Source organism: Doryrhamphus excisus, linkage group LG8, assembly GCF_037039965.1.
Source record: "Doryrhamphus excisus strain RoL-2023G ecotype Guam linkage group LG8, RoL_Dexc_Guam_v1.1, whole genome shotgun sequence".
Classification (NCBI taxonomy): domain Eukaryota; kingdom Metazoa; phylum Chordata; class Actinopteri; order Syngnathiformes; family Syngnathidae; genus Doryrhamphus; species Doryrhamphus excisus.
The window spans coordinates 14,715,946-14,735,074 of record NC_136364.1 but is presented as its reverse complement, the minus strand read 5'-3'; the positions used below and the strand labels follow the sequence as shown (position 1 = coordinate 14,735,074).

Genomic DNA, 19,129 nt, shown 5'->3' with positions numbered 1-19,129 from the left:
CATGCAGGCATGCAAAGAGAAATGTCAGAGTGAGGGGGGTTGCAAATGGAGAATGGGGTGGTTGCAAATATTTGCTGATGGTTGGTTTTTGGTCCTAAAAGACTGAACCCCTGGGGTGGGTGGATTGATCCAAATATCATTAGCATTGACACCAAGAGTAGTAGAAGTATCGAATGATACTTTGTAGTTCTCATCTATGTCTATTTAATTCCTGATAATTTGCGATTCAGCATTTGCAACGCACCATAGTGCAAGTTACAAATTATTAAAATAGGAATATATAAAATATTTGTCCTATGTTTTATCCAGGTTATAATCACTAACAAAGAAAACGCAAAATTCCTAAATCAGTCAGTGATCCTAATAAAATTTCAGTCTTTCAGCAATACAGGCCCTGTAATTATGTGGAATGGTATTGATACCAAAATTAGAAGTATGCCCCCCCCCCATTGTCTACTTACCACAACCTGCATGAAGCTAACCCCCCACACCCCACATGTGTGTATTATGTGTCTTAGCCAGGAGATGAGGAGGGGGGCTAGGCAAGCTGATTTACTGGAATATCGCCCCCCCGCTCCCAAACTAGAAGAATTCAAAGGTCAGTCATCAGGGACGTGGTGTACAAAGTCTGGCCTGGGGGCGGTCTCAATTTTTTTTTTTTAACAAAAAAAAAGTCACTCTAAACAGCAACTTCATCCATCAACATCCATTTTCTGTACCATTTGTCTTCATCAGGGTCGTGGGTATGCCGGAGCCTATCCCAGCTGTCTGGTTGCAAGCCAATCGCAGAGCAAATATAGACATTCAAGTATTCACACTATGGACAATGCTAGCTAAAAAAAAACAACAAATAAAAATATAGCACATATTCCGCACTAGATTTAGAGTCGAATCTTGGATGAGAACCTCATGAGCAATGAGGGAATGGCTTAAAAAACAAGCTGGAGTTGGAATTGCCGAGCAACTGCCTCAAAATCGTCTGGTTTTGGAGCTCTGTAAAGTGGAGTGCAACAAAATCTCCAAGATGCGTACAACCCTGATGACCAACTACAAGAAACTCCTGAGATTTCCAGAAAAAAGTCGTAAAATTACGTGTCAGAAGAAAAATAAAGCATAGCTCTTTAGGAAGGAAAGAAACCAAGCTTTTATTTGTAACGTGGCAGCAAAACAGAGTAGTCGAGCACGGATTAGCATGTCTAGCTCTTCTCTAACCCTAACCCCGCCCCCTCCACATGCCCAAGGTCAAAGGGTCATAGCTGTCGTAAATTTACCATTTTCCAATATAACCCCATAGTACCGCACTGTGTACATGTTGGTACACAAGTCTTGGATCTAGCGCATCCAATATCTCCTAAATGAGAGGATCAGTTTTCATGTTGATGACCGACACACAAACACTTGACAAAATAGAATGTGGTAACCATGGACTCACTTCATGAGCTTTTCCTTCAACGGATGCCATCTCTTTGGAATTTTATGTCAACATAACACACACGATATATGTGTGTGTTGTAGAAGAGCGGCACTCAGTGAAGATATTTAAAACCCAACTGAGAAGTGTGTACACGAGAAAGAGGAGCACACACTTCAGTCTCTGAAGGTCACGATCCATTAGCGGCAGTTTTCCATGTAAACACAAGGAGCGGAATACAGCTTGCACGGTGTCATTCATCACAATAGGAGACACTTACTCAAGCATCTGCTCCCACTTTCCACATCAAAATGTTGCAAGTGTCCATATGCGAGGCAAATTTCACATTCCTGAAGTTAACCGCTGTATAATAGGACTCAAACGCAAATGAAATGACTCACACGAGATGAAGCTGGACTGGTCTGGGGTGTACCCGTCCTCTCTTCCCATTCAGATTGCATAGGGTCCAGCAACCCCCGCGACCCTGGTGAGAATAAGCGGCATAGAAAATGAATGGATGGATGGAAATGCTTCAACAACTGTTTATAAAATAGTCCGTATTTTCTGGACTATAAGTCACTCCGGAGTATAAGTCGCACAATGCCAAAAATGCATAATTAGGCAGAAAAAAAACATACATAAGTCGCACTGGAGTATAAGTCTCACAATGCCAAAAAATGCATAATTAGGCAAAAAAAAGCATGCGTAAGTCGCACTGGAGTATAAGTCACACAATGCCAAAAATGCATAATTAGGCAGAAAAAAAACATACATAAGTCGCACAATGCCAAAAATGCAGAATTAGGCAGAAAAAAACATACATGAGCCGCACTGGAGTATAAGTCGCACAATGCCAAAAATGCATAATTAAGCAGAAAAAACATGCATAAGTCACACAATGCCAAAAATGCATAATTAGGAAGAAAAAAAACATGCATAAGTCGCACAATGCCAAAAATGCATAATTAGGCAGAAAAAAAACATACATAAGTCGCACAATGCCAAAAATGCAAAATTAGGCAGAAAAAAACATACATAAGTCGCACTGGAGTATAAGTCTCACAATGCCAAAAAATGCATAATTAGGCAAAAAAAAGCATGCGTAAGTCGCACTGGAGTATAAGTCACACAATGCCAAAAATGCATAATTAGGCAGAAAAAAAACATACATAAGTCGCACAATGCCAAAAATGCAGAATTAGGCAGAAAAAAACATACATGAGTCGCACTGGAGTATAAGTCGCACAATGCCAAAAATGCATAATTAAGCAGAAAAAACATGCATAAGTCACACAATGCCAAAAATGCATAATTAGGAAGAAAAAAAACATGCATAAGTTGCACAATGCCAAAAATGCATAATTAGGCAGAAAAAAAACATACATAAGTCGCACAATGCCAAAAATGCAGAATTAGGCAGAAAAAAACATACATGAGTCGCACTGGAGTATAAGTCGCACAATGCCAAAAATGCATAATTAAGCAGAAAAAACATGCATAAGTCACACAATGCCAAAAATGCATAATTAGGAAGAAAAAAAACATGCATAAGTCGCACAATGCCAAAAATGCATAATTAGGCAGAAAAAAACATAAGTTGCACAATGCCAAAAATGCATAATTAGGTAGAAAAAAACATACATAAGTCGCACTGGAGTGTCGCATTATTTGCAAGTAATTTATTTTTACAAACTACTTGACCAAAACAGACATTACGTCATCTTGGAAGGCAAGTTCTAACAATAAAAGAATAGAAGGTGTAAGATATGCTAACACAATGCTTATTCAGCTACACAAAAAATAAACATGAACACAAAAGGTGTCCAGTGATTATGTAACAAACAGTTTTGTCATTGATAAGTCACAGGAACAGCCAACCTATGAAAAAAAGTGCAACTTATAGTCTGGAAAATATAGTAGTTATCGTTACCTGTGAGGATGCGTGGGGGAAATGAGTGACAAAAGTTCTTCAGTCGACTGAGTAGCCATGTGTACCGCTTTCCTTCATTGCAATCCAGTGGAAGCCGTACACAGAAACAGTCTGACGCTAGCTTGCCAATAAACAACCAAGATGTTCCCAAGTATAAAGAACTGCATAGTTATGTAATGACTTAGTACGGCCAGAGTTGACTACATATTGGTTTCAAGCATAAAAATAAAATATTTCGTTTTTTTTTTTTTTTTTGCTGGTTTGAATGAGCTTATTGTCAGCCAAGCCAACTGCATTGGATTTTCAAAACTTGAAATCATCAGCATTTAATTGTACTTTGAGATATCTGCAACCTGACCTCACCAAAGACACCGACAGGAACATTAAGTGCGTATGTTGATGCTTTGCTTTTCTTAGACGTAACTAGAGTGGTATTCTAAATCTGTCACAACCGTAAAACAGGAGAGACGGCGAGAGTGATGCCGAATCATTCGAGGAGATTCATATTTAAACTTAAGGATGTCCACATCAACATTCAGCTGACACACATTGTACGATGTACAGATACGATTGGAACTTGAATTTCATTGGTTGTCTGCTTGGTCCAAGCTGCTTCAGCCACTGAAGCCACAGACCACATCAGAACAAAGTGGATTCTGTTTATTTATGAAGGGAACGACAGGATTATGGCAAGGACTTTTCGTCTGATTAGTCGGGGGTCGATCCAAATATCAATAATACCAAGTGGTGTTAGTATCGGATCAATACTAGCATGATGGGGTTGATGTTTTTCAGTCTGCTTTTATGTTTATACCAAAGGACAACAATAGTTTTTGATGCATTTCAGTAGAGCCCTCCTTTTTGTGGGGGTGACTTTCCGGGACCCGGACCCCCTCCCCCAAATTATCACTTGATGGGCACAATGAGGGAAACAGGCTTTTTAAAACTTTTTCAGATTGCTGTTCTCCATGCTCCATATCAGTATGGCTTCTTCTGCAAAACAAAAACACCACACATCACAATATTAAAACTTGGTTTCTCTTACTGTCACTCAATAATTAAATATCATACTTAAAATATTTCCCTACCTCCAATGAATGTTTTCTAGCTATGGGAGATAAAAAAGTGAAAGTTTTAGTATCATCCTTTTGAAATCCTCTTCTCTGAACAGTGTGTAACTAAAGTCTGGATATACAGTACAATGTACACATATAATACACATGCATTATACAGAAAGTTACATTTAATTTATAATAATAATAATTGAAATAAATTTTCACAAATATAAAATAAAAGTGTGATTTGCAATTAAAAAAAATATTTAAACATAAACTTAGAATAAAAAAGTCACCTTGGTAGAGGGAGCGCAGCATAAAATAGAGGATGACCAGCAGTGCGACCACAAAGATGCAAACAGTGAGAATAAACAACCAGCTGCTTGCTTCTGCGGGACAAAACAGACAACAGATGATGCGTCTCTGCTGCCACCGTGTGGTAGCCAAGCGAAGTGCACTGCAATCTAGGCCGTCACCTTCAACTATCAGAATGAAGCTCTTCTTAATGGGCATTCGGAGGGACCGATGGGAGACTGTGCATGTAAACTGTCTCCCCGAGAGTTGGAGCGAAGCCTGGAGGTAGAAGAAGCCCGACAGCGAGAAGGTCTTGTCCGTGTTGTGTTTATGGCTGGAGAGCAGAAGATTCTTGAGCACCTTGGGGAGAGGAGCGCCGACCCTCTGGTTGGACACTTCCGGATCCCGCTTGGACCACACAATGTGCACATCGAGAGGGTAGTAGTTCTCTGCCTCACAAATCACCTTCTTCTGCTCACCTTCTTGCAAAGTAAGAGTAGGACCAACATTGAGGGACACCAGGGGGGACGCTGGGAAAGTAGAGGAGACGTTTTAAAAGTTGAATCCTTCTCACGTGATCAGTTGGATTCACATTTGTCAACCCGTTCAAACAGTCCCATTGAAAATGATGACATCCAAACATTCCGCACATGGAGACATTTGTGCTAACAAATGTACACATTCCTAAAATTCCCACATTTCTCAATAGTCCACATTTTCCAAACACAAATTTCCTTGAGTTTAAGAATTCTTACTACTTCCATATTTGTCAACCGATTCAAACCATTCCAACATAAAAGCATTTAGCTCATTCAGGACATCCGAACCGACAATATTCCACATCTCCAAAATTCCCACATTTCCAGATATTCCCATTTTTCTGTCACACCAAATTCCCTTTGATCGTCAGAATTCCTATGACATCACCGTTTCTCAAGCAATTCAATTTCCAATTCCCCTTTTGACCTGCAGAATTCCGAGTTACTCCGTCAACATTTTTCTACCAATCAAACCATTTCAGCATCTAAAGCTTCAGCTCATTCAGGCTATTCCAAACATTCCCCCCCAAATCCCCATTTACCTTGAGAATTCTTACTACTTCAACACTTTCCAACTGATTCAGCCTGACAGTCAAAGCCTCATCTCGTTTAGGGTATTGATTTCATCTCCCAAAATTCACACTTTACTTCCATAAATTCCCAGAATTACCAAAATTCCCACTTTTCGGTCACACTAATTCCCTTTGAGCTTCTGAATACTTACCCATCTTTCCGACTATAATCCAAACCTTCAGCTCATTCAGTGTATCTATTTTCCACATCCCCCAAATTCAGTTTTCCCAAAATTCCCAGTTTTCACGCTTTTCTGTCTAATTTCCCTTGAATTTGAGAATTCAAGAATTCTCAACAATCTTCAGGTTCAGCTCATTCAGGGTATCTAGTTTATGAATCGTGAAAATTCCCAGAATTACCAAAATTCCCACTTTTCGGTCACACTAATTCCCTTTGAGCTTTAGAATTCTTACCCATCTTTCCTACTATTATAATCCAAACCTTCAGTGTATCTATTTTCCACATCCCCCAAATTCCCAGTTTTCTGTCACAGTAATTCCTTTTGATGTTGAGACTACTTCCACATTTATTAACTGATTTGAACCTTTCCAACATTAAAATGTTCTATTTCCAATATTCCCCAAATATCATGTTTTCTCAGAATTTTCACTGAAATGAATTTCATTTTTCCACATTTCCAATTCAAACCATCCCGACATTAAAGCAACTTGTGTGTGTTGAATAAAACACAAATGGACTGTGAATTAAAAGACAATTCAGGCCATCTGAACCAGGAAGTAGATGGTCTTTGACTCTCACCTTGCATTTCTAGAACGATGCCAAGGCTGCTAAACAGCGGAAACACGGACACCGAGCACGTGTACGTCCCTCCGTGGAGCACTTTGGTGTAGGGCAGCGTGTACGAAAGGTCACCGCTGGCCAGATTTCTCAAGTCAACGCCCGTGCCCTTGGTCTTCCCAGAGTGGCTGGCGTAGACGAAGAGATCGTCGTGGTGCTGCTGGTGCCACCGCACCGTCACGTTTGACCTCTTGTGATCCACAGCAAACTGGCAGTGGAGCTTTTTTTGAAACCCCAGGCCGGATGTCACAGATGGAGTTCGGGTTTTCATGATCATTGCCGCTGTAACAACAAACGTGATAAGACTGAGAATTAACTCAGTACGAAAGTACGTCCAACGTCTATCGAAGTACTCAGCTACCTCTTGCAAATAGCGTCTCTCGGTCCTCGATAACAGGCCAGTTGCGAGTGGTCTCCTCCCCAGAAGAGGGGTGCTCAGTCGGGTATCTGAGGAATCCAGAGACGGTGAACAGGCCCTCTCTGTGTGTCAGTGTGAAACTGAACCAACAGTTGTACTCATGGGACTTCTGGCCGGGCCATTTCACATCCGGGTCTGCGCTGGACCGATGAATCTCACAATCCATGTGATCCGCATCCACGTCCTCCAAGTAGCTCTGCAGGTCCAGTTTGGACTCTTGAACACAGAAGAAAACAACACATCGGTCTGTATTCCCTACTGAAAAATACCAATTTCATCACGCTAATCGCAACCTGACTCTTTGTGTTGATTAGTGAGTCGCAACCCGACTCTTTGTGTCAGTTAATGCACTTTTATTCACTCAAGTTCTTACGAGGGCTGCACGGCGGTGGGGTGGTTACGTAGACCTCACAGCTAGGAGACCAGGGTTCGATTCCACCCTCAGCCATCACTGTGTGGAGTTTGCATGTTCTCCCCGTGCATGCGTGGGTTTTCTCCGGGTACTCCGGTTTCCTCCCACATTCCAAAAACATGCTAGGTTCATTGGCGACTATAATACCATATGTATGAATTTGAGTGTGAATGGTTGTTTGTCTATATGTGCCCTGTGATTGGCTGGCTACCCCGCCTCTCGCCCGAAGACAGCTGGGATAGGCTCCAGCACCCCCGCAACCCTCGTGAGGATAAGCGGTAGAAAATGAATGAATGGATGAATGAAGTTCTTACGAGTCGCTCACTGAAGTGACTCGGATACTCAATTCAGTCTAAATCTATCTCGATTCTCAGTTAGTGACACGAACACCCTTGAATCAGTGACACTCCAGTCACAGTCTTTGTCGAACACCGTCAGCCAGTGAACACAAGTCCTCATCGAGCACCCGCGAGTCAGTGACTCTCGATTCTTTGTTGCGCACCCGCAGCTTGTACAGAAAGGTGTCCTTTTTATTTCGGAAGCAATGCCAGGGGTGAGTAAATGAACGACTTAATAGAGACAATTACTCGTGAGTCCTGATTCAGTAAAAAAAAACGACTCATTCACGGCTCACACGTCTCTCGTGTACATTCCAATGGCCTTACCAGTGATCAGAAAAGTTATAGCATCAGGGTTAATGGGGGTGTCATCTTTGCGACCGAATTGCAGCATGGCAGCTCTTTCCCGGTGCTGAACGTCACGTGCACCTTCGTTACTGATGAGCACACGATGGTCACTGAACTTACACGGCAGCCATGACAGGTGAGGACCACTACGCACACCTGCAAAGATCAACAAAATGAAACTCAAATCAAAATGCATCCAAAACATAATGTGGTTTAGAATAGAACACAAAAGAAATGTAAATAAGCACATGTGGTCTATAGGTCTGAGATTTAGGAGTTTGGTGCCGTACCGCATAGTACCGCATAGTCTTAATCGTGCATGATAAATTAGTTTACATGTTGCAGAATTAAAATCTTTTTTTTTTAGTTTGGAATTGCACTTACCCTCAGAAAGAAATATAAATAAAGTTAATATATTTAACATACACATGATTCTATACTGCTTAACTCCTCTCCGGCTTGCTTTTCGAGCACCAACGAGCTATCTGGTTTCACTTTCATTTTCAAGTAAAAAAAAACACAAAAAACGTCGCACAGCAATATTGACAGTGCGACGTTTTGTGGTAGGTTTAAGTGAGTTTGCAGTCTTGCTGCTTAGAATGAAGAAGAGGACATTCTCCCACTTAACTTTTAACCACCAAAAACATTGTGAAAATAGGTGGCTGTAAATTGAGGCGGTACTTCCTGATTGTGTAGTACTTAAACCAGCCTGAGGTGTCGCTGTGGACACGTGGCGGAAGTTGTGTGCCTCTCTTGTCTTGACTCTTTGACTCCGGAAAGCGTCTCTCCGGTGCACGTTGGAAATGTTGACGTTTCTGACCGCTCTTTCGGGTGGTTGATTATATATATTTTTTGTTTGTTTAAGTAAAATCTTAACTACAGTGCTCATGGATAAAGGTATGGTTACAATTTAGTATAAAAAAAAACACCGACCCATCTAATTTAATGCAGTCCTGCTAGCTGGATCAAACATCTCATCTTTACAACTTTCATAATGTCTGCTTTTGCTGTTATTATTTAACGAAGTATTCATTATATTTTAATGATTCACATTCTCTCTCTTATTTACTGTATGGCAAAGTGAGCACAGTCAACCTTCTACCAGTATTTCCGGGAAGTTTTATTACAAGGTACTGCGTTTGTTTCCACGGCACCTACATAGTTCTAGAAAATGTTTTGTTTTGTGTACAACAGCAATCTTATATAGTAATCTAATGATATTGTCATTTACTGAATTCTAAACCAAAGAAAATCACGTAACATTAAAACCACACATGTGGGATTATTTGTTTGGGCACTTTGCGTATTTTTGGGTATCTCATTTTGGGCACTTTGTGTATCTTTGTGTATCTCATCTCCCCTACCAGCAGAACACATTTACAGCAACACACATAAGCGCGCATTTCAGCTATGTCTTACATGAATGATGTACCCGTATTATGTTTGTTATTTTGGGTAATACGAGTGTCAACATGATTATAAGGGTGTTATTTCATGTCTACTGATTCATGAATTTGTGATTTTTCCCCCTTCCAGACGTGGCCATTCTTCAGGGAGCTTTCCTCCTGTCTAATAAGTTGTGTCTGCCCTCCTCCTTGAGCTCTCTTCAAAAGTCTGATTGGAGTAAGGTGGGAAATCCCATCCCAGCTGCACTGAAGGAAATCTGCGGCAAGGAAGATGTTGCCTCCTGGAGGAAGAAAATCATTTGTGTTGTGTGGTTGAAGTTGTTCAGCCGGGAGAATGGAGAAGATGTAGAGGAGGCCTGGACAGAGAGCGCCTTCTTCGCTTTACAGAACGCACTCCCTGAGATCAACCATGTCGTCCTCATGGAACTGGTCAAGTCCTTGTCAGCTGCAGACATATTTGTTGATTTTTTACTTTGTCTCCCTCAACAACAGATCTGCTCGGAGCTGGAACGTTTGACAGAACATGTGAAGAACAGCCCTAAGAGTGAGAATGATGTCCACTTTCTCCTTGATGTTTGGTGGGAACTTTGGAAAGGCGGAGCGAAGCAGTTGAGGGATAGTCAGGATAGTATGGAGTTGGTGTTTGCGAACCACGTGGCACATCTCACCTCCAAGTCTGCTAGTTGGGATCATCAGGCTGCCAAGAGGTTGAAATTGGACCCAGCGACATTGGAACCAAACACTGATGTCCTTGACATTCTCCTTCACACCCTCAAAGATATGAAAGAACTCGTATCTCAACCAGAGCTCTGCTTCCGTGCACTTTCCAGTTGCCTCAATTCCCTTTACACATCTTTCTTCATTGAACATTCAGTCTTGCTTCCAACCGAAGATAAGATCATGTATCTCTCCAAAGCCATGAGCTTCAAAGAAAATAGGGACAAACTGAGTTCAGAACTTATTCGGGAGGCTCAGCAAGAACTCAGAGCTTCTCATACACCATCCCACCATCCGAGCAGGATGAGCCTTCACGAAGCCCTGAAGAACGTGACGGAACTCGCCCAGTTCTGGCAAAACCGCGGGTTGCTGAAAGTGTGCAGCAGCTCTACTCCCACTTACGCAGAATTCAAATTACAGCAAAGTGTCCTCAGGATCCTGGCCGCTCTAGAAAAATCACACATGAGAGATGCCACAGCTGAACAAGAGGATGAGAAGAATCAACTCACAGCTTTACTGGAGTCGTTGTCCTTCCCCGTTTTCGAGAGTACCTCTGAAATGAGCATGAGGGTTGCTGTTACCATCATCAGCCACCGCCTGGAGGACTATCAAAATGTTGCTTTGTTCTTCGCCGGTGAAAAGAGCTGGGTGGCCTGCCATGAGCCGTGGTCGGACTGCCTTGTTAAGAACCAAGAAGCCTTCCAGCAGTGTGAAACACTGATCCAACTATCCTCCACGCTCAGAAGTCAACTCCACACAGAGAACGTGAGCCACTGCAGAAGGCTGCTAAAAGTGGTCACAGCAGTGTTCACCACACTCTCCTTGGAGGACAAGAATGAAGCTTTGACTGCTATTCTGAGATTGTCCCCTCAGGGGTTCTTCGGATGCCCGGGCTCCTCCGCTCTGGCTGCCAGCTTTGAGCAGGAGCTCAACATGGCCTTCAACTGCATCATCCAAGGAGGGGCCGGGGCACACACGGAAGGCAACTTGGGCACAGCGGTTTCTTTAGTAGCAAGGGTGGCCTTCCAGAACCCAGAGGCTACTTTAAGATCCTGCTGTCATTCTGCCATTTTCAATAAGGGTGCATTCTGTCTCATGAGTAAGATCCTGCAGCAGTTGCCTGGACTCAGAGGTGTGATGGAGAGCAAAGGAGAAGAGGAACAAAGTGAAGAAAGGAGAAACCCTACCCAAGGCAGCAGTCTCCTCTGCAGATGTCTGCAGGAAACAATAATCAGTAGATCACTGGCAGACAGCGAAAAGGAACAGTTCCTCAAGTTTGTGACTCTGTTGATGATGCCAACAGAGACAGGTGGAGGTGAACGAGGGAGTCTTCTGTCACCTCAGGAGTTGGTCAACACTTTCATCCTGCCTAACCTGTCTCTCACCAGTGAGTGTTAAAATGTCTATTCTTCAAAAATTCAACAAATTCTTTAATTCTGCAAAGAGTTTGACTACGGTTTTATCCACAAATGCCATTTTTGACCTCCAACTCCTTATCTTCAAAACACATTTTTCCTTTACATCTACTCTGCTCTGCCAAACTCGTCATGGTGGCAGCCGCTACCTCGCGCAAAATTCTCATTTTAATAAGCCGCTATACTGAGACACAACAAGAATGCATGTGTCCTAACTCCAAGCGTTAGCCGTGTGTCCTTACGTTTCCCTCCAGGTGTCAACTCCATCGATCTTGAGCTGAGCCTGCAGCTCCTACACTCCGCTTTGTGTGTGGACAGCCAGGAAGTAGACTCCTCCTCAGCTCGCGGTGTGCTGGACTGTTCCCCATTTCCTCTGCTCTTCACCCTGGCCCAGCTCCATGACCAGGCCCTCAGGTTGACCACTCAATCATCATTGGTTCACTGAAATGCACCATCACAATGCAACACAAAGGTTCTTTATCGGTTACTGGAGTAACTTAGTGGTCAGCTGTGACACACTCCAGCTCACCTGTGACCTGAAGTGTTATAGAAATCTAAATAATTAAAAAATACTACTATCACGTTAGTCATATCACTCCGGATTCACGATCAAATATCCTTGAACAGATGTTGGGAGCAACCGCCCGAGGGAACTGTCCACCGTTGGTCCATGGACACCAAAGAGCTGCTTGTATCGGTGCTGGTCCGACTGGCACAGGTGGTGGGTACGGAGGTGGCAGCCGCCCCCAGTCGCTGGTCCAGGGCTCTGTTCTGGCTCCATGACAAGATGAAGGAACTTGACTGGACGGTTTACTTCCACCTGAAGCCTGTGTGGGGCGAACACTTCAAAAACGAAGTGCCCTCATCTCTGTTGACGGTGTGTGAGCTACCTGAGCAGGTGGGACAAACTGTAGTATTTAGTTATAGTTAAAAATAGGCCAGATCATTGACAGTGCTTCACGTATTGTTTTCTTTCCATCTTTAGGAATGGTTGGGTTTGGACCTGCCCCAGTATGGGTACGGCACAGGTCTTTTGGCGTGGATGGAGTGCTGCACTTTATCCGACGAGCTTCAGTCCACGATGTTGTCTTGTCTTTCTCTGGACCGAAGCCAGCCTGACCATGTGGGCATGTTTAGTAAGGGCCTCCTGGTGGCACTGAGCCAGACCTTTCCCTGGTGCTCCATCCCCCAATGGAGCAGATTACTCCGAGCCATAAAGGAGCTGATGACCTTGGGGTACCTCTATGTCCCCTTTTCCCTGGAGTATGTGGACTTCTTGCCCCTCTTGGACCTGAGGAGGTTTTCCTATGAGCTCTGTCTGTCTGTTCTCCTGCTGCGGGTCCTGCAGCTGCTTTGTGGGTCCAGTTGTTCTCATTGGCTGTTAGGAGACGGTTGGGCCCACGTTGCCAGATTGTACGCTCACGCTGTGAGGGAGATGGTGGACTCACTAAGAGCCAAGGTGCCCCTGCCGCCATCTAGGCCTTTGGTATCCGTCTCACAGAAAGCATGTGGAGCAACACAGGGAGGCTCTGATTCGAGACAAGACTCTTTGAAAGCCACACAAACAGAGGAAACTGTTCCGTGTCAGGAGGTCCTCTTTGTGCTCACTCAGCTCTTCTGCCATGTTCAACACATTCAGGTAATCAACCTATTATACTCCAAGCCACAGGTATGCTAAATTGTCTTTGTCTGACTTTAGATTGACTTATAGCGTTCATTCTGTTGTAAGGTGATGATGCCAAGTGGCCAGAGCGAGCCTCTCTTCCTGGCCAGCCTGGAGATCCTGAGTCACTACGAGGCCATCGTCTGCGCTTTCCCACAGAGTAGCAGCGCACTGGAGAACGACAATACCAAGCACTTATTCCGCACCATCACAGATAACCTGGAGAACCAAGAGATGAAGTCTCTTCTGCAGCAGAAGATCGCTCAGCTCGCGGCATCCACCGCCTGATAACGTCCCTCGCCATTTTTCTCCTTGTGTATTTCACGAATGGAAAGTTCACTTTAGCACTTCTGCATATGCGGTTTGCAGTTCTAGCTCATACAGTCCATTGTGCTGTAGGATCGGGGGGTGAATTAAAAGCAAGTCTTTCACATCAGATGTGTTTTTTGATGTTTGAAGCCGAGCTGGCCGGTAAAAACAAAGACCGATGAGTGCTGCTTGTGAAATGTAGCAATAGAGAATTCCTAAATTTATCACAAAAATGGGGAGTCAAATAGTCTTTTCACAATAAAATCACAGAATGAAATGCATTCTTTCCAAAAGTAATGATTTCAACTTGATACAACAGTGTATTGAGTGTTTTCCCCCTGTAGTATAGGTATATTAATTATGTTACTAAGTTAAGCTAAAACACACATTCCCCAACACTCTATAGCATGGGTTCCCAAACTTTACCAACGCAGGGCCCACTTAAAAATCTAAAAAATGTCTGCGGCCCACCTTTGTCCTATAAACAGTACATAGACGAAATGCTGCGTTCTCATAGCACTTCAATTATTATTATAAAGATTCAGGATTTAAATGAAAGCAGGGGGATAAAGGAAGCCCAAACCTTAAATCTGTGGTGTACACAAAAGACAAAATTAATTCTCATACTTTTTATAACCGCATTCAAGACTGGCATGATGACCAGAGAGCTCCGTTCCAATCATAAACTGTATAAGGTTCCTAAAATATTGTGACAGGTCAACAACACTCAATTGATTACTTAGGCCTATACATATTTTTTTCAATTTTGCAATAAACATTTTACAATAAAAATAATTTTAAAAATATTTGCAAAAATTAATCATATTTGTAATGACCTCTCATGGCCCACACTTTGGGAATCACTGCTCCTTTGTGTCTCCAATAGCTATGCATTTGCCAAAACCACTCCCAAATGTTTGAAAGCTTCAACAACATGTACACACATCATGCATGCTTGCATTTTTATTTCCACTATTGATTATGCAAACAATTCTTACAAATATATCATGTTAGAAATAGCTGTCTCAAAACAGCGCTTTTATTGGAGGGATTTTTAGATGAGTTATTACACAGAGAGGCTGGACTAAACCCGTTCATAACACTTTTTTTATGATTCGTTTTCAACCAGTGTCCTCCTCGGTTGACTCCCATTAAGTCCGCTTTGGTCAAAGGACGACGGATGGTGAGATCTGACACATCAAGCTACTTGGAGAAAGTCTTCCAGCCTTTACCTTTAACATGATTGTCTATCATTTTCCTTCTAATCTCCTGTAACAACCCTTTCCTTTGCTTCTTCGGATCCATGTTGAGTGTGCTACACACCGTGTCACCAAACAGCACAGTGATTACCTTGTAGGCCATGAAACACTTATATGCTAGGACTACGTTAAAAAGCCATAGCAATTCAGTATGTGGAATCAAACTATGGAATGGATTGAGTAAGGAAGTCAAACAATGCACAACGATGAGCCAATTCAAGAAACAATACAAGCAGTTAATGTTTGCTAAATACAAGGATGAAGAGTCTTGAACCAGTCATGATGTGCTATATATATCACTATATTGACACTTACTATGGTACCCATTGTCATTGGATGGTCATATCACCTTGTACTTCGGTATGGGGCAAATTTATTTTATTATTTTTTTTTTTAGATAAAAAAAACAACTATATTAGGAAAGCAGGAAGTGAACAAATGTAACAGTTACTGATTGTAAAAGTACCAGATGGATGGGGTAGGATTTAATAAGCTTTGCTTCTTCCTACTCCTTTTGGACATGTGGAACTGTGAACTGATTATGTGATGCATTCAATTGTAACCTGATGTATGTTCAAATGAAATTAAACCATTACCATTACCATAATTCTCTTCAAGCAATGTCTGACTTTCTTTGGTTACATTTCATAGAATTTGTATTTATTATTACTTTTACCAGAGTCAAGTTGTATCTCTGACCATTGGAGGGTACCAACAATTCTGTCCAAGTGTGTAAGGCTTAAATGTGTGCTGTGTGGGGATAAATGTATAATATCGGTGGGTTTTAAAAACACAAGAAATGGCCCTGGCATTAAAGGTACGTAATAAAACTACAATGACGAGCAATGGTGCATTGATTCACAGTGAGTGCTGTGTTGTTATTTTTCTTATCCACTGTGTAATGATGAATTACATGGCAGGGTGAGAGCCTTTTGCATACTAACTGTCATCTTGACCATAAGTTCCTGTGTGTGTTTAGGCCTGGTGCGTTTACTGTTAACTGCTACCTCGAAGCAATCAAGAAAACGCTAAGCTTCAGGAAATCATGCACCAAAGTCTCTTTTGAGACTACGTTGTGTGTCCAGTAAGGCTATGTTAAAAAAAAAAACTGTCGAGTTACTGCACTTTCCCATGTCTTCCGTACAATCGCACGGCTTTCTTTAACAGTAGGAAGAACCAGTAGATCTGCGGCGCCAGGAAGAGCAGGTTCCCAGCATTGCAGTGCCAAGGTAGATGAAAAGGTACCTTGTGCAGCGGAATGCCAAACTTTCGCCCGTACATCCAATACATGAAGGGGAAGACCAGGATCCGACACATGAGGAACGTCAGGAGGACGAAGATGCCGTTGACCCGGTGCAGCCTGGTGTTGTCGAGGCCCAGCTGGAGATGAGACACTATTTTAACAACGACAAATTCTATTCTCAGTCGCACACAAAGAAACAGGAGAAATATCGAGTTACACGGCTGTCAGATTTTTGGAATACTTAAATAAAAATCATTTATTCTACTTCCCTCCTTCCTGTGGTGCCGGTTAATACCTGGCAAAGATGCATGCCAAGATCTTATGAAATGCCACCTTGTTGTCGTTTTTATGGCTTAAAACTGCACTAAACATGATCTTTTCTGTAGAAAAAAAACCTTAAGACAAATAAATATGCTTTTGGGTGATTGGTTTGAAAAGCAAACAAGTTAATATGTATATATAGAGACTAACAGTTCTGGACTCCTGTTTCTATGCCTGTGTCTACTAACTTTTCCTAGCTAAGTAAAACAGTTGCATAATTGTACAGTCGGCCTTTTTCGGTTTCAGCCTACAAACCAGTTGGTCCTGAACTGTTGCAGCCAGGTAGTAAGTCATTAGGACCAGCATGACAGGTTTTTAGTTCGGTAGTAGCAGTTTTTTGTTCTGTACCTGGATGAGGATCTTTGCAAGAGACACAAATGGTGTGCTGAATTCTGCGGTGAAAAAGCAGCCAAGGAAGAAATCACCCAGTCCTCTCCTGAAGAACTGAAGAACATACCGCATATATGACTACAACTTGTAGTAATAATAATAATATAAAAAAAAAAGATGGACACCCTCAATTGTTACCATAGCAATGGGGAAGCACACAAGAATCAGCACCAGGTGATGGAGGACAATCAACCAATCCTTGGAGAGGAAAGCCTTCGCTGTCAGCAGAGAGTGGCTGCTGTACAGGCTGCTGTAACCTTTGACCCTCTGAATGTGGAAGTGGCTGAGGTACATGGCGTAGATGTCCGTGGCCATGTAGGGGACAGCAAACAACATGAACTCATCCACCAGCCAGTGCCTGTGTGTAATGATAAGAATTGCTTCAATAAGAATATTGGACCGCGGGAAAGTCACTTCATGGGGCTCAGATCCAAAACAAAGTGTTTTGTTATAGTTTTCAAATATTGTATACATGAACACAATAATATTGCTTCACGTGTGGGCATGTCAGACACATGCGTGCTCGACAAAGAGTCAGATTCACCAACTCACTACTTCTGTTCAACAAAAATTCAGGTTTCACTGACTGACGTGTAATGGACAAAGATCAGAGTATTACTGACTCACGGGTGCTTGCCAAAGACTCGAGTTTTACTGACTCATCGATGCTCGAGTTTCACTTTTTACTCAAAGACTCAGCTTCTGCACGTTGCCTGAATTGAGTACCCGATTCAGTCCAGTGAGTCATTCTGGACTTTAGAAGTTCCATTGTGTCAAAAAGATATATTCATTCATTCATTTTCTACCGCTTATCCTCACGAGGGTCGTATGTGAATATTATATATTTATAAGCATGAGAGTGTATATAGAGAAAGATGACCTGTCAGTCATGATATTGTTGCATGATGACACTGTTATGATTCCAGTTACAGTCGACAGTGAACCGTGGATGGCAGAAACAAGCCTGAAAACAGCAAAAAACAGAAAAAAAAACAAAAACACAGCAGTATTATTTAAAAAAACGTAATATACAACTTTATTTGTTGGTGCATTTTCTTCATATTAGCATATGAACATGGCTAGCTTAAAAACATTTACATGGAGACATTTTTGAGTAGAAATACTATATATTGAATAATAATTGTGCCGAACGAACCCGCACATGTCAGAAGTGACCTTACAAAAAGCATTTGAATGACTTACGTGATTAAAATGGCACCATGCCGGAGAAAACTTAAATTGACATCTGTTTCAATGAAGTTCGTCTGACCGACCTTTCACCGACGGTCACGACGTCGGCGTCGCTCCAGTGCGTGAAAGTTGACTTGAGTATTTTCCTGAGGCCGTAGAAGAGTCCAGGAAACACCACAGCGCCACAAGCAAATGAAGCAAACATGTCGGTAGTTTGTATGTTGGCTTTCTTGAAGACGACAGAGAAAAACGACAAAAATAAACTACTTCCTAGCTTCCGAGGTTTTCCTTCTTCTGCTGTTGAATATTTGGTGGTTGGTTTTTTAATGCGCACTGACGCCACCTACTGAAAAAGCTGAGTATTGATTACAGAAGCATTGCACTACTGTCCTTAATAATGTAAGGCTTGATTAATACAAATAAAGTTAAATACAAATAATTAGATGTATTTTCAAAACATTACAATTCTACATTTGGTAATGTTGTCTATCAATATCGTTAGATGCTTTATAGCAGGGGTGTTCAAATTGCAGCCTGGGTGCCATTTTTGGCACATAACTAATTTTTAGTGTCTCTTTGGCATATCCTAATAAATGTTTTTATGACTTGTATTACATTTCTATGATTTGAGCTGCTTAACAGATAAAACGCACCCAATAAATCCAAGCAACACATTTTTTGTGGCCTTTTATTCACATATATTCATAGATACCGAATCATGTTCGACTGCCTCTGTTAAAAAGTGACTCGTTACAACATCCTTTAAGCATAAATATCTCTTTTCTTCCTTGAAACTCGGTACAGAAGTCAAACGAAAACAGTTACGGGTCAGCTTCAGCACCATTGAATAGTACATTCTCTATATTGCATCAGGATATAAAAATATACAGATCATGGGTTTTTTTTTATGTGTGTGTCTTCTTTAAAACATTCTTTCCTTGTTGTTCCATGGCATGAAAGGAGAGGAAGACCTCATAATGGGTGATGCGGACTGTTATGGATATTAAGAAATATGAATAGATGAAAACTGTCAATCATTCGCAGCACTTTTCAAACATCAGTAGCAGCCACATGTGGGAAGGAGTAGCTCCTTGTTTAC

The 19,129-nt window shown here is 42.0% G+C and overlaps 3 protein-coding genes across 5 annotated transcripts; 1 reads left to right on the top strand and 2 right to left on the bottom strand.

Annotated features, from left to right (window-relative positions):
- Window positions 1-3,443: 3,443 nt before the first annotated feature.
- LOC131134285 (tapasin-related protein-like) lies at window positions 3,444-8,632 on the bottom strand. 2 transcript variants are annotated; one of them, XM_058079387.2, is made up of 8 exons: window positions 8,501-8,632; window positions 8,096-8,272; window positions 6,962-7,234; window positions 6,562-6,882; window positions 4,873-5,220; window positions 4,693-4,785; window positions 4,430-4,449; window positions 3,444-4,334 (listed from the first exon to the last, which is right to left on the bottom strand). In XM_058079387.2, exons 1-8 carry the CDS (start codon window positions 8,544-8,546, stop codon window positions 4,320-4,322), a joined length of 1,293 nt encoding a protein of 430 aa, XP_057935370.2. In that variant the 5' UTR covers window positions 8,547-8,632; the 3' UTR covers window positions 3,444-4,319. The 2 variants fall into 2 exon arrangements, with proteins under 2 accessions (XP_057935370.2, XP_078649016.1); XM_078792890.1 differs by having other exon boundaries at window positions 4,693-4,782.
- Window positions 8,073-14,447, top strand: gemin4 (gem (nuclear organelle) associated protein 4). 2 transcript variants are annotated; one of them, XM_058079383.2, is made up of 6 exons: window positions 8,073-8,252; window positions 9,653-11,626; window positions 11,909-12,068; window positions 12,282-12,552; window positions 12,640-13,293; window positions 13,384-14,447. In XM_058079383.2, the coding sequence occupies exons 1-6, from the start codon at window positions 8,246-8,248 to the stop codon at window positions 13,603-13,605; spliced, it is 3,288 nt and encodes a 1,095-aa protein (XP_057935366.2). In that variant the 5' UTR covers window positions 8,073-8,245; the 3' UTR covers window positions 13,606-14,447. The 2 variants fall into 2 exon arrangements, with proteins under 2 accessions (XP_057935366.2, XP_057935365.2); XM_058079382.2 differs by lacking the exon at window positions 8,073-8,252 and adding an exon at window positions 8,864-9,013.
- Window positions 14,448-14,475: 28 nt separating this feature from the next.
- LOC131134286 (TLC domain-containing protein 3A-like) lies at window positions 14,476-18,327 on the bottom strand. Its single transcript, XM_058079389.2, has 5 exons — window positions 18,114-18,327; window positions 17,720-17,803; window positions 16,978-17,197; window positions 16,798-16,893; window positions 14,476-16,265 (listed from the first exon to the last, which is right to left on the bottom strand). Exons 1-5 carry the CDS (start codon window positions 18,233-18,235, stop codon window positions 16,002-16,004), a joined length of 786 nt encoding a protein of 261 aa, XP_057935372.2. The 5' UTR covers window positions 18,236-18,327; the 3' UTR covers window positions 14,476-16,001.
- Between the last annotated feature and the right edge of the window lie 802 nt (window positions 18,328-19,129).

Excerpts from the sequence above, each read along its gene's own strand:
- LOC131134285 (XM_058079387.2), bottom strand. The coding sequence starts at position 8,546 with ATGTGTATGTTAAATATATTAACTTTATTTATATTTCTTTCTGAGG. Across the intron at positions 6,883-6,961 it reads AGAGACGCTATTTGCAAGAG|CGGCAATGATCATGAAAACC; the intron begins GTAGCTGAGTAC and ends TTGTTGTTACAG. Across the intron at positions 5,221-6,561 it reads CATCGTTCTAGAAATGCAAG|CGTCCCCCCTGGTGTCCCTC; the intron begins GTGAGAGTCAAA and ends CTACTTTCCCAG.
- gemin4 (XM_058079382.2), top strand. Across the intron at positions 11,627-11,908 it reads GCCTAACCTGTCTCTCACCA|GTGTCAACTCCATCGATCTT; the intron begins GTGAGTGTTAAA and ends GTTTCCCTCCAG. Across the intron at positions 12,553-12,639 it reads TGTGTGAGCTACCTGAGCAG|GAATGGTTGGGTTTGGACCT; the intron begins GTGGGACAAACT and ends TTCCATCTTTAG.
- LOC131134286 (XM_058079389.2), bottom strand. The coding sequence starts at position 18,235 with ATGTTTGCTTCATTTGCTTGTGGCGCTGTGGTGTTTCCTGGACTCTTC. Across the intron at positions 17,804-18,113 it reads GTCGTGACCGTCGGTGAAAG|GCTTGTTTCTGCCATCCACG; the intron begins GTCGGTCAGACG and ends TGCTGTTTTCAG. Across the intron at positions 16,894-16,977 it reads TGTGCTTCCCCATTGCTATG|TTCTTCAGGAGAGGACTGGG; the intron begins GTAACAATTGAG and ends TATGTTCTTCAG.